We start from the raw sequence: 12,638 nt of genomic DNA on the forward strand, positions 1-12,638 counted from the left end.
CTGTATACATGTACTGTACATGCAAAGAGTGTGTGCGTCGTGGTCAAGTGGTTCTCGCTCCCGCCTTTCAAACAGAGGGTTGTGGGTTTGAATCCTAGCCATGGCATGTTTTTCTTCAGCAAGAAATTTATCCACACTGTGCTGCACTCGACCAAGGTGGGGTAAATGGGTACCGGCAGGATGCAATTCCTCAAAAAGCTGAGTGCATCGGAATCAGCACACCAGCTTAGCCGGGGTAATACAGGAGCGCCTTGAGCACCTAGCAAGGTGGATACATGCGCTATACAAATCCTATATCATTTTATTATTCATTTATTTATACGAAAATAAATGATGAAGATGACGGGGATAGACTATCATTTCTCAGGTGATTTGGATTTACACTGGGTGATTTCAAGTTTGGTTTTGGTGTTGATGATAGTGGTATTGGTGTAATCCTAATTATGCATATCTTCACTAGACCTAATGCCAGTTTACAAAAAAAAAAAATCAGAAATATTCACAGATGCAAGCTCCCACAATATGTCACAAATTATTCCCACAGATAAAAAACAAAGAAGAGGAAAGGTTTTTAGTTCAGGGCCCCATCTTACAAAGAGTTACGATTGATCCAATCAATTGCAACTCTATGGAAATCCATCAGTGTCATAATTTTTTTCTTCAGAAAATTTGCAAAATGTCCTTTGTAAACAAAGGAGAACACACCAAATTGTCAAGAAATCATTGAATTTATGGATAAACATTCATATCTAGAAAAACATTTTGAGCAAACATGCATTTTGTATGTTGACTTTGCTGGCTTTCCATAGTTGTGATTGATCGGATCAATCAAAACTCTTTGTAAGACGGGCCCCAGATTTGAATTGCAATGTTGGACAGTGAGAGATAATCTATATACAGTTCCTCCCACTGCTGGAAACCAAAAGCAACATGTCGCACGGATCCGATGGTCCCAGACCAGTAAAAAATGCTGTCAGGCTAGAAACTTTTCAGAAATAGCCAGATTTGCTGGTCCGACATGATGACCAGTAAAAGATATATCAAACTGATACAAATTATATTTCCTCCTCTTTTGTAATAACAAAAATGGTTCTGGCATCTTGAAAAAATGGCTTTCCAAAATTGGAAAATGGATCTCATGTTGTGTAGGTGTGTTTACTGTTTATTTGTATGTTTTTTTGGAGTGGGCAATAAAAGCAATAAAATACAGCAAAATAAACTTAAGTATTTTCTTTATGTTTTCCTTTATTTGGGGGGGACCAGTAAATATTAGGTTCGGACGAGTAGAAAATGGAAAAACTGGGTAACTATTGGTCCGATATGAACAGGTTGGACCAGTAGAAACAAAGGTTTTAGTGTGGAGCCCTGCCAAAAGGTTAATATGTTAATTCTAGTCACTATTTAAGACACCTTAGAGTAAGAGATTTGTCTTTCAGGCATGAATTCACATTACAGATCTTCATATTCATCATAGACAAACAATGAGATATTCGGACAAGTCCTTTGTGAAAGACGCATAGCACCTTCATATCGTGATTCAAAAGGTACATTCTTTTCACAGCGAATTTCCCCTGTATTCCACATTATTCTGTCTATGAAAATGTATTCTTATAACGGACGCACTTTGTAAGGTGCATTTTATGACATTTGACCTTACCATCTTGTTCTACTTGAAGATTTTACCATTGGTGCCATTCCTTCTCTGTACAAACTCTTGGTCTTGCTGAAGTTTACTATGTTGAATATCACACGCTGAAAAACAAAAACATGAGGTATCGAATCATAGTAATAAAATGTAGATAAAAGTACTCATTTATTCATTCATTTATTAATCAATTATTCATTCATTAATCCCTCCATAATAATAATAGACCAGTTTTTGTATAATGCATTACACCTTACAAAGGTCTCAATGTGCATTAGGAAAAAGAAAAAATGATCTAAGATTTCGAACAGGATTATATTTTACAAGTAACTCTGACAGATAAGATGGAGCCATTTGTCGAAAACACTGAAAAGAGTGTAGTAACCTAATAGGTTCATCCATCCATTCATAATCATAAATTCATTAATTCATTCATATATATTCATTCATTTAACCATCCATGCATCTTGAACTTAATAAGTTAACCCATCCATCTATTCATCCATTCATAATCATAAATTCACTAATTCATTCATACATGTATATATTATTTCATTTATTTATTAATTTATCCATCCATCCATCTATCCATCCAACCATCCATCCATCCATTCATCAACCCATTCATCTGACCATCCATCTATCTATCCATCCATCCATTCATCATTCATTTATTTCCTCATTCATTCATTTATTCATTCATTTATCAATTCATTAATTCTCTAGGCAAGATGATTTTTACAGAGATAAAACACTCTTGGGTGCTTGTAAACTGAAATAAACAAGTTATAATTTCAATCATTTTTTCCAAAGCCATTCCATTCCATTGTAGTCAATATTCCTTAAATTTATGATTAACTAAAGCTGAGAACCTCTTATTCGAAAATCAATCTTAATACAATATCATTACTGCCACTTTTTGGTGATTTCAAAGTGCTTGATCACAAGTTATCTCCAATTATAACCACAGAGCTGAAATAGTACAGTGTACATATCCTGTAATATCACAATATTTTTAATTTGGAAATGACAGACAGTGATTTTTTTATCAATTTTTTTTACACGAATATAGGAAATTAATTCAAGTAGTAGAAGATTCCCCAGTACAGTTAAAAGTAGTCTACTAGACATTTCATTGTGTCCTTTTTTTTAATGAAGACATCGCAATTCACAACAAAGACAGTCAAGGTGCATAGATTTAAATCTTTAACTATTCAATTCAGTTTATTTATCATTCATTAAAAACTCAAAGACCTGTACATACTGAAGTAAACTTTAACTTAAACCATGGTCAAGTCTAACTCTGTGCTCAAATTATGGGAGGCCAAAAATTAGTTGTCAATTTTTTTTACATTCTAAATTTCTTGTTAACTCTGCTCTTTGCCATGCTTTAGACGACAGACTATCCATAGTTAAACCATAACTTTAGACCAGAGGTAAATCAAACTGGGTTCAGAATGTCAATATTAATGTTAACAATAAGCAATGATTTAGACTGACCTGATCTGCTTTGGTGTTCTCCACTGTGAAGTTGAACCAAACTCTAAACCTGGGATTACAGGTATCGGGCCTAACGAACAGATCGTATTCATGCTCTGTGATATAATCAACACGTCCCAGGTTACCTGCAATACAACAATACCACAGCACAAATTTACATTATATCAATAACACTTACAATTTACAATTTCAAGAGTGTCCAGTCACCCCAAACCAGAATTGCCCGACACTCATTTTTTAAACAAAAATATTGAACCATTTTAAATTCATTTTCATTCTAATCTTCAAGAAAACTTGAATAAGACCATCATGTTGATTGTTGAAGGTCCTCCACTCAGTCATTTTATCTTACAACACGTAAATTTATTTAAGAAAGCTTCTCTATTTGAAGGTTGAATTGTGATTATTTTCTTTCAAATATGGTAAGTGAAACCATATTTTATTTCATCTTCTAACAAAAATTAAATGAGTGGAAGAGACCGGGGCACTTGCTTCATTTGGTATATTGTATGAGAGTTCATCCCTCAAAAATACATGGGAATGTAAATTAAAATAATGTTTATACTATTCATTTTTACCTACTTCTTGCAAATTGGCACAAAATTAATTTAAATGTAATTTTATTTTTCTAACAAAATATTGAGAACCATTTTACACCAAATTTACCTTCAAAATTTAGTCTAGGATTTAATGGCTGTGTCATAAGCTCTTGAATTAATCAAAACTGTAAATCATAATGGTTGTTGGCTTAGAAGAAACAAATGTCCGAGGCCCAATAAACTTTAAAACTGGAACTGTCCACTGAGTGTCTTACAAAAATACTAATACAGCAACATAACATACTATTTGTATATCTACAACTTCATCTGTGTAATACCAATGTCAATAGATAGTTAAGCCTGTAAATTGATGGAACCCCCATTCCTTTTCAATGAGTCTTGTACACTATAGAGCCAACTAATCCACTATCATCCAATGTTCTATAACAAAGCAATCAACTTAATCCTAACAAGTTAAGGACCTAATAGATTTCCTGGTCTTTATATCCCTCATCTAACAATGAAAAGGTCTCAAGTATTAGCTGAGCTCTAAGATCAATTTCTGTTCTTAAAGACTTTACATTATACTAGTATTATATCCCTTGCACCATTATTAGGTAGGAAACATTTTACATACAAAACAAAAGTTTACCCTCAAAGGACCCAATGCTATAATACTCTATGGACCTACATTTTATTATCTCCCTTGTACCATAATTAGGTAAGAAACATTTCACAAACAGCAATCATTATTTTCAATTCGATTTTAGTTTTCTTATTTTCGTCATATTTCAAATGGAGGGCATCTTCTTTATAGAAGAAATCAAAGAAATCCATTACGAATTACAATGTTTTACACTAATGGTTTCAATATTTTCCCAAGATTGCATTTCTTTTGTAATAATAATAATCTGGTTATTTAGGAAATATACTAGTGTTTATATATTTATTATTACACAGTCATCAGATTTAATCAATCATTCCTGGATATCCCATACATAATGTGTGCACATCTCCACTCCCTGGAGAATATTCCAGCCAGTCGCCAGTGAGCCGAGGCACACACAATACTGGTCAAGCCACTATGGCCCGTATTCTGAAGTCGGGTTTAACTAAAACTCAGGTTTAAAGTTGTGGTTTAAGTATGGATAGCCAATTGTTACATAAATCTATAACAGTAGGGAACATCATATTTCAGCTCATTTGGCTCTAAAATCATTCTTGATTGTCTAGGCAGTATAAATATATGATTGTCTTCACCATTGAAGAATCAGGAAAGAGCACAGTAAACATAAGAAACACACAACTTAATAAAAAATTTGACACTTTTGGTTTCCCATATTTTTAGCACAGAGTTAGACCATGGTCTAAGTTAAACCTGACTTCAGAATATGGGCAAATGACTTTCACATCATATTGAGTACCCATTTAGCACCTGGGTGGAGAGTAGCAAAGTATGGATGGATGTCTTGTAAAAGAATTCTAGGCAGCAATAATAAATTACTTTATATGAATGATTACCCCGTAGATCTCATGAGAAGAGTTTACAGAAAAGGAGTACCACTTACCACATTCAAAACAAGCATCAAAGATGAGATGTCCAGGTTTGGGTCTCCCACTGTATCCCAAAGGGAGAACAGCAAACTTATTGAGATTACCAACGACTGCTTCATCGCCATCGCTATCAGAACCTGGTAAAAATATCAAGAAAACATCATTGAATTTGAGAATAACTGGGGAGTGTTTCAAAAAGAGTTAAGTATGACTTAGAGAAATACTTAAATACTGATGTTCACGATAACTAAAAGTAATCTCATTGATGACTGTGCAGTTGTGTGTCCTATGAGCATAATCTGGCCAATGCTGAGATGCGTTATATTACATCACTGGCGGATCCTTTTGAGAAGCAAAATTAAAATTTTTAATGTAAAAATGCCATTAAAACAAAAGTGTGCCCCCCCCCCTTTTAAAGTGAAGACCTTTTTGGGCCTATGGGAGGGGCTTGTTAAATTTTTTCGGGGACGAGATATCATTATTTTTTGGTTAAAAACCCCTTTTTACTTTTTTTAACTTGTCAAGTTTTTCCTCAGAAAAATGTGTTCCCCCTTTTGGAAATCCTGGATCCGCCCCTGTATTACATAGGTTATAAAGAAGCGTGTGTCCGTAACATTGGGGAAGAATGATGAGAAACAAGATGGCGGCATAAACATCAGGCAAGTCTCCCCCGTCTTTTCATAATATTTTTCTCATTTTTTTAATGAATTCTAATTTAACAAGTGGAATGCCTCTGGCCGTCTCACCTGCATCACGCGGTTCAATATAGCAGCAGTGCTCACTTTGAATACTACTCTAACTCGCACAAGATGTTCAGTGATACATGGTTACTCTTATTTCCCTTTTTTATGAACTAGACCAATAAACTTACAGAGATATGATGGTTATTCAACAAAAAACCCCAACATGGCCAAAGTTCATTGACCTTACATGACCTTTGACCTTGATCATGTGACCTGAAACTCGAACAGGATGTTCAGTGATACTTGATTACTCATATGTACAAGTTTCATGAATCAGATCCATAAACTTTCAAAGTTATGATGGCAATTCAACAGATACACCCAACTCGGCCAAAGTTCATTGACCTTTGACCTTGGTCATGTGACCTGAAACGCGCACAGGATGTTCAGTGATACTTGATTACTCTAATGTCCAAGTTTAATGAACTAGACCAATAAACTTTCAAAGTTATGGTGGTAATTCAACAGATACCCCCGATTCGGCCAAAGTTCATTGACCCGAAATGACCTTTGACCTTAATCATGAGACCTGAAACTTGCACAAAATTTTCAGTGATGCTTGATTACTATTATGTCCAAGTTTCATGAATCAGATCCATAAACTTTCAAAGTTATGATGGGAATTCAACAGATATCCCCAATTCGGCCAAAGTTCATTGACCCTAAATGACCTTTGACCTTGGTCATGTGACGTGAAACTCATGCAGAATGTTCAGTGATACTTGATTAACCTTATGTCCAAGTTTCACGAACTAGGTCCATATATTTTCTAAGTTATGATGACATTTCAAAAACTTAACCTCAGGTTAAGATTTCGATGTTGATTCCTCCAACATGGTCTAAGTTCATTGACCCTAAATGACCTTTGACCTTGGTCATGTGACATGAAACTCTAATAGGATGTTCAGTAATACTTGATTAACCTTATGGACAAGTTTTATTAACTAGGTCTATATACTTTCTAAGTTATGACGTCATTTCAAAAACTTAACCTCAGGTTAAGATTTGATGTTGACGCCGCCGCCGCCGTCGCCGTCGGAAAAGCGGCGCCTATAGTCTCACTTTGCTTCGCAGGTGAGACAAAAATGAAATCGATATCGTAGAAATGTCGGATATGATGTTGTATCCCATTTACATGATTTAGGGCTAGATCTTTTAGAACTGAAGTAGAAATCTCGGGGTGAAAGTTTCAGGTTTTTTGGTGGTACACGCAGACAAATGGGATGGAATCCGTGGCTAAGTAGAGAGTAAGCATACGTTAGTAAATGAATTTTACTCTCTAGAAGCCTCCTGGCTAGTCGAGATCTAATTCAGACTTCATTTAGTTTCACACCATCTGAAGAAAGCAAAGCAGTGTACATTCCACAACCCACGTCCACTGGCTTGTGCTTAATAAAATTTCATTTGGAGCACCAAATCAGATCTGATGCAAAAAGCCAAATTTGTTTAATTTGCAGGAAACACTCGACAAACCAAAACCCCTTCATTTTCTTTTTAATTCTCTTTATTCATTAAACCAATGCAGCCAATTTATCAAGAACACAAGTAACATACAGAAATACGATGTAGACCTAGACTCTGAAAAAAAAGTTTTCTCTCAAGATCAAGTGAGAACAATTAATTATGTAAGGTCCCCTAAGTCTGTGCAAAGCCCCTTTAGCGCACACACGTATCTGCTCAATTCCAGTAAAAGAAGATACGCGACGACCACAAACATTACACATGCAGCACTCACACCTATTGCGAGAATGTTAGCAGAAACTCATTCCGCTTCTCACCAGGGCTTTTTCTAGTGAAAAGCATTCCATTTTCAATTTTACAAATATTTTTAATCGCTTTCCTTGGCCTGGAAAGTTGCTTTGCATTTATCTTCCACGGAAATAAATGGAAGGTCGTTGGTGGCGTTAATATAATTCACAACAATTCAGCTTGTCAGTATTTTTTTAACTAGAATCTTGATTCATTGTACGCGCAATTCCCATGATTGTTTGATAAAATATAGACACCAATAAATACAATAACTTAAAAAATGTACCTTTTATATTATTTTTTCTGACAATACTTTTTTGAAAACATTCAAAGCGATGACAAATTAAACAAAACAATCGAAAATTCTACGCACCTTGAAGGAAGCCTGCAGTGCTACCATTCGTTTGTCAATACATGTCCCATCAAAGTCTTTACAGTAAAAAGATTGGACACTATGCTGACTTCGTGTAACGCTTTGCATAGATTACGTGTGAAATAGTTTTTGTGCCTAATCTTTCCCTTTTAGTGTCTTTGATATGAAGATAAATCACGCGCCCTCTTTAGTTCATTAGATGAAAAATTTGGGAAATCACAAGCTCGCTCCGTATTTTCTCAACGAGAAAAAATCAATGCTTAAATGATGCTATTTGAGGGATATTCATCATATTAAGGGGAATTGACTTCACATCGTTCGGTAAGTTTCGCAGGAGGACTTGATTCTGTAAATCCTCTTATGAAATTTGCGAGAGTTTGTTGCAATTTTGCATGCGCCGTACCTTCAATTTTCCTGTACACGGCGGCAATAATGCACCCATGGGTGCACATGCAGTACATAAAAAGATGTTTGTTTAAAAATCTGACTAAAAATAATGGAAAATAATTAATTTCTGGCATTTCAGGTGACAACCTCAAAATACACCCTCTCATCAAAATCCCCAAATCGTGTATGGCAAGTTCCCCCATGTCTGCGCAGTCCCCCTTGTCTGCGCACACGCGTATCTGCGCGATTCTAGTAAAAAAAGATACGCAACGACCACAAACTTTACACATGCAATACATAGAAGGTATTCATAAAAAAATCTGACTCAAAATGGTGGAAAAATAATGAATTTACGGCATTTCATGTGACGGCCTCAAAATGCAGCCTTTCTCATCAAAATCCCTGAATCATGTGCAAAGTGAATGAGTGTGCAGACATGGGGTATGGTTGGACCTATCCCTTAACGACCACCTAATTTTCTAAGCATCATATCTGCAAAAATATTTATCAGTTTTACCTAGTTTTCATCTCACTTTGTGCAGAAAATTGAGCAGATCAGATTCCCATGTTTAGATCAGCAACTGTGATTCGATTCGCCTAGATATCGACCAACAACAAATACGACGATTTTACATTTGCTCATTTGCACCCTTCTTTTGTAACCGACCACCCGCGATACACGGTCAAATCTTGTCACGTTGGCGAAATATTTTGAGTCTCTCAAATCAGTTCTATGATGTCAACATGCAAGCTGCGGCACATGATTCGACGACTGACGACGGATATTCGTTCTAAAGCCGATTTCCTGGTATGAACAATTGTTTTTGGGCGGGGTTTGGGTTTAGTCAAAACAATTCTACTAAATTTTTACCTTTTTGACCTTCTTTTTCTCTCGTAGAATCGATTCTTACCATTCCTATGGACACTGCGCCTACTCTCCCGCGCGTATCGTTTGTAATACACTTTAATGCGCGCAAGGTGGTCGGTTTCAAAAGAGGTGGTATATGAGGTGGTCTCACTATACCAATTTTTCTTTCAATCTGAAAGTGACTGCCCGAGGTTTTTTCAAGAAAATCCTATATTTTCTTTCATTTTTAATGAGAAATTTGGTACACTTACTCTTAATAATATAAGGAACATTATTATATTAACTGAAAGATTTTGTGAAATAAGAAGAAATTCATGTTAAATGTTAACTCTAATTGCTAGGTGCGCAGACTTGGGGCCCGCCATCATATAAAGTGAATGGGTGTGCAGACATGGCCTGGGGCTGGGGGGGACCATTATTTTGTTCCACTCACACAACATGCGAGGTTAGTAATACTAACCTCGCACAACGCATGTGGTTTCATAGTGGACTTTGACGTTTTCATTCATCACATGAATGTGAGGGAATGAAAAACGCCAAACGTTTCAGTATTTCTCCACTATCGTATTATTATTTTAATAATTAAATTTGTCTTAAAAATGATTTGGAAATTGTTTATAAAAGTGTTTTTATCGCTTACCTCCGAGTCTCAACCAGGATACTCCGTTCGATCCGTCCTTAATACTGCGGTAGAAAGTACGCAAACAACAAGCGAAAAGCAATTTTTCGTATCGAACATTCTCAATTCAAGTCATCAGCGCATAATAGGAAATTGTACCAAAAATCAACAGGTTGCATCTCATGTATATACTTATTGGTAAAGTACGCCATCTTTTGACAAGATGATGATGAAAGTGGATTGAACGAGCAAGAAAATAATGCTGGTCGCCTAGAATGCAGCTAGCTTGCAAGACCGTAAACAAAGGTACGGTAGGCACTTAAGAACCAAGTTTGAAAGGACACTCGTAAAATTACGTCACTGTCGCGATGAATATTCATTAGATCGTGGTCGTGTGTGTTCAATACAAACTCTCTGCATGCATGCACTCAGTGTGTATTGAACACGCACGACCACAATCTAATGAATATTCATCGGCGAGAGTGACATAATTTTACGAGTATCCTTTCAAACTTGGTTCTTAAGTGCCTACCGGCTTGGGGAATAATATCGCGCGCCCTCTTGAGACAAAAATTGATATCCACGCTGAGCAGGAGTTATCTACGTGAAGATCACGAAAAATGCTCTTATTTATTAAAAAAAACAGCAAAGAGTATTCAACGAACGATCCATATGGTTCGGTAAGTGTTATAGAACAAGTATAATTTATAGCTATGATGTAAAGTCATAGTTAGTTTAGTAAAAATGGTGTGAAAGATTCGCGTGCACCAGGTGCATATGAATCCTTCACACACGAGACGATTTGAAACCATGAGTGATTTTGTTCAACAATTTCAATCGAAAAATACTGGCCAAGTTTTTTTCCAAGTCAGAAAATAGTATATTTCTTTCAAATTTTTATGATATTTTGGGCACATTCATTCATAAGAATATAAGAAACATTATCAACTGAAAATTTTGTGAAACAACAAAATAAACATGTTAAATCGTAAGTTAAATAATTAGATGCGCAGACATGGGGCCTCCCTTCATACAACACACGCTGACACAGATTAGAGCACCCGGGACTACACGTAAATTACGCCCTCTTTTTTTAGGGTCAACAAGCGTAATTAGCAAGCTTGAAGCCTCAGGTAATGCAGAATGATTTTCAAGGTCTCTCATTCCATAGAGTTGTCATACATGTTAGAATTTAGGACATTTAATTAACCACACTTACCAGAATCAACTCGCTTGTCTGCCATTTTTCCTTCTGTCCGAATCCCAAATAATTGATGATGCGCATGCGCTTTGAACTTCGTTGCTTGGCAAAAGACGCACCGTGGGTCCGTCGCCGTGCATGCATATCGCATCGGCGCCGTGGCGCCTCTAGCTAGCTAGCTCTGGGCGAGCAATCCCAATGCAGAGATCGGGATCGGGAGAGATGTATGATCAAATCCCGGATCAAATCGTATCTCTAGATGTGGAGGTTTATTATCTAGAATTCTACACCGGGCAATGTGCATTTCATCTTCTCAATGATTTACGTTTCATTATCATATCCTAAAACATTACGGTATCACATGCACCATCCTCATCGCCTTGCCCATTTTCAGTGCATCCCTCATCATTCATCGACATGACATCATATTTATCTTCTTTTTTTAGTTCTTAAAGGACAAGTCAACCCCTAACATAAACTTGATTTGAATAAAAAGAGAAAAATTCAACAAGCATAACACTGAAAATTTCATCAAAATCAAATGTAAAATAAGAAAGTTATGACATTTTAAAGTTTCGCTTCATTTCACAAAACAGTTATATGCACATCTATCTCGGACGGTATGCAAATGAGGGAACTGATGACATCACTCACTCACTATTTCTTTTGTATTTTATTATATGGAATATGAAATATTTTGATTTTCTCGTCATTGTCATGTGAAATGAAGTTTCATTCCTCCTTGAACACGTGGAATTCCATTATTTTAACATTTTGTGCTACAGGCATGGAGGTCCTAATCATCAAATTCCGAAATATTGTATAATTCAAACAATAAAAAGCAAAATAAATAGTGAGTGAGTGACATCATCGACCCTCTCATTTGGATGTAACTGGCTCGTTCATATAACTATTTTGTTAAAAATAAACGAAACTTTGAAATGTCATTTCTTTCTTATTTTACATCCGATTTTGATGAAATTTTCAGCATTGTGCTTGTCTGATTTTTCTCTATTGATTCGAATCAACATTTTTCTGAGGTGGACTTGACCTTTAATCAAGGAGCAAATCAAGAGGGGGAATTTCCATCGGAGGCGGCATGCTCCCCCCCCCCCCCCGGCCCCTTTGTTTTCGCTATCACTGGCGCGGCATCATGGTTATGTGATGATAAGACATATCTCACATATTCAATATTATATCAATACATAATCAATACTTCTACAGGAAGTATACCAGCTCCAACTTTCATTAGAAAGTATTACTCATTCTTCTTCCAGCTAAACTTCTGACGCACACACATTTTATGGGTTTCTTATTCACTACATTTCATGTTCTCCCTACAAAAGGTCAACTCCCCCAATTCAGAGTAAAGTTATGACGTACAGATTGTTTTGGTCAAGCGTCCAAGGTTGACCAACACCTGTTTGATCGTAAAGAGTCTAGACCAGACCAATATATAA

At 36.1% G+C, this 12,638-nt stretch overlaps 1 protein-coding gene across 1 annotated transcript in view; it reads right to left on the reverse strand.

Moving 5' to 3' along the window:
• LOC121424244 (cytosolic carboxypeptidase 6-like) overlaps positions 1-11,295 on the reverse strand; it is a 34,607-nt gene extending 23,312 nt beyond the window's left edge. Inside the window, exons 1-4 of the mRNA XM_041619852.1 lie at positions 11,197-11,295; positions 5,253-5,375; positions 3,146-3,270; positions 1,658-1,752 (exon numbers count right to left, since the gene is read on the reverse strand). Coding sequence (XP_041475786.1) covers positions 1,658-1,752; positions 3,146-3,270; positions 5,253-5,375; positions 11,197-11,221 — 368 coding nt within the window. The 5' untranslated portion in view covers positions 11,222-11,295. The remainder of the gene's footprint in view (positions 1-1,657; positions 1,753-3,145; positions 3,271-5,252; positions 5,376-11,196) is intronic.
• Between the last annotated feature and the right edge of the window lie 1,343 nt (positions 11,296-12,638).

The sequence above is a fragment of the Lytechinus variegatus genome, chromosome 11 (assembly GCF_018143015.1).
Source record: "Lytechinus variegatus isolate NC3 chromosome 11, Lvar_3.0, whole genome shotgun sequence".
NCBI classification, from domain to species: Eukaryota; Metazoa; Echinodermata; class Echinoidea; order Temnopleuroida; family Toxopneustidae; genus Lytechinus; species Lytechinus variegatus.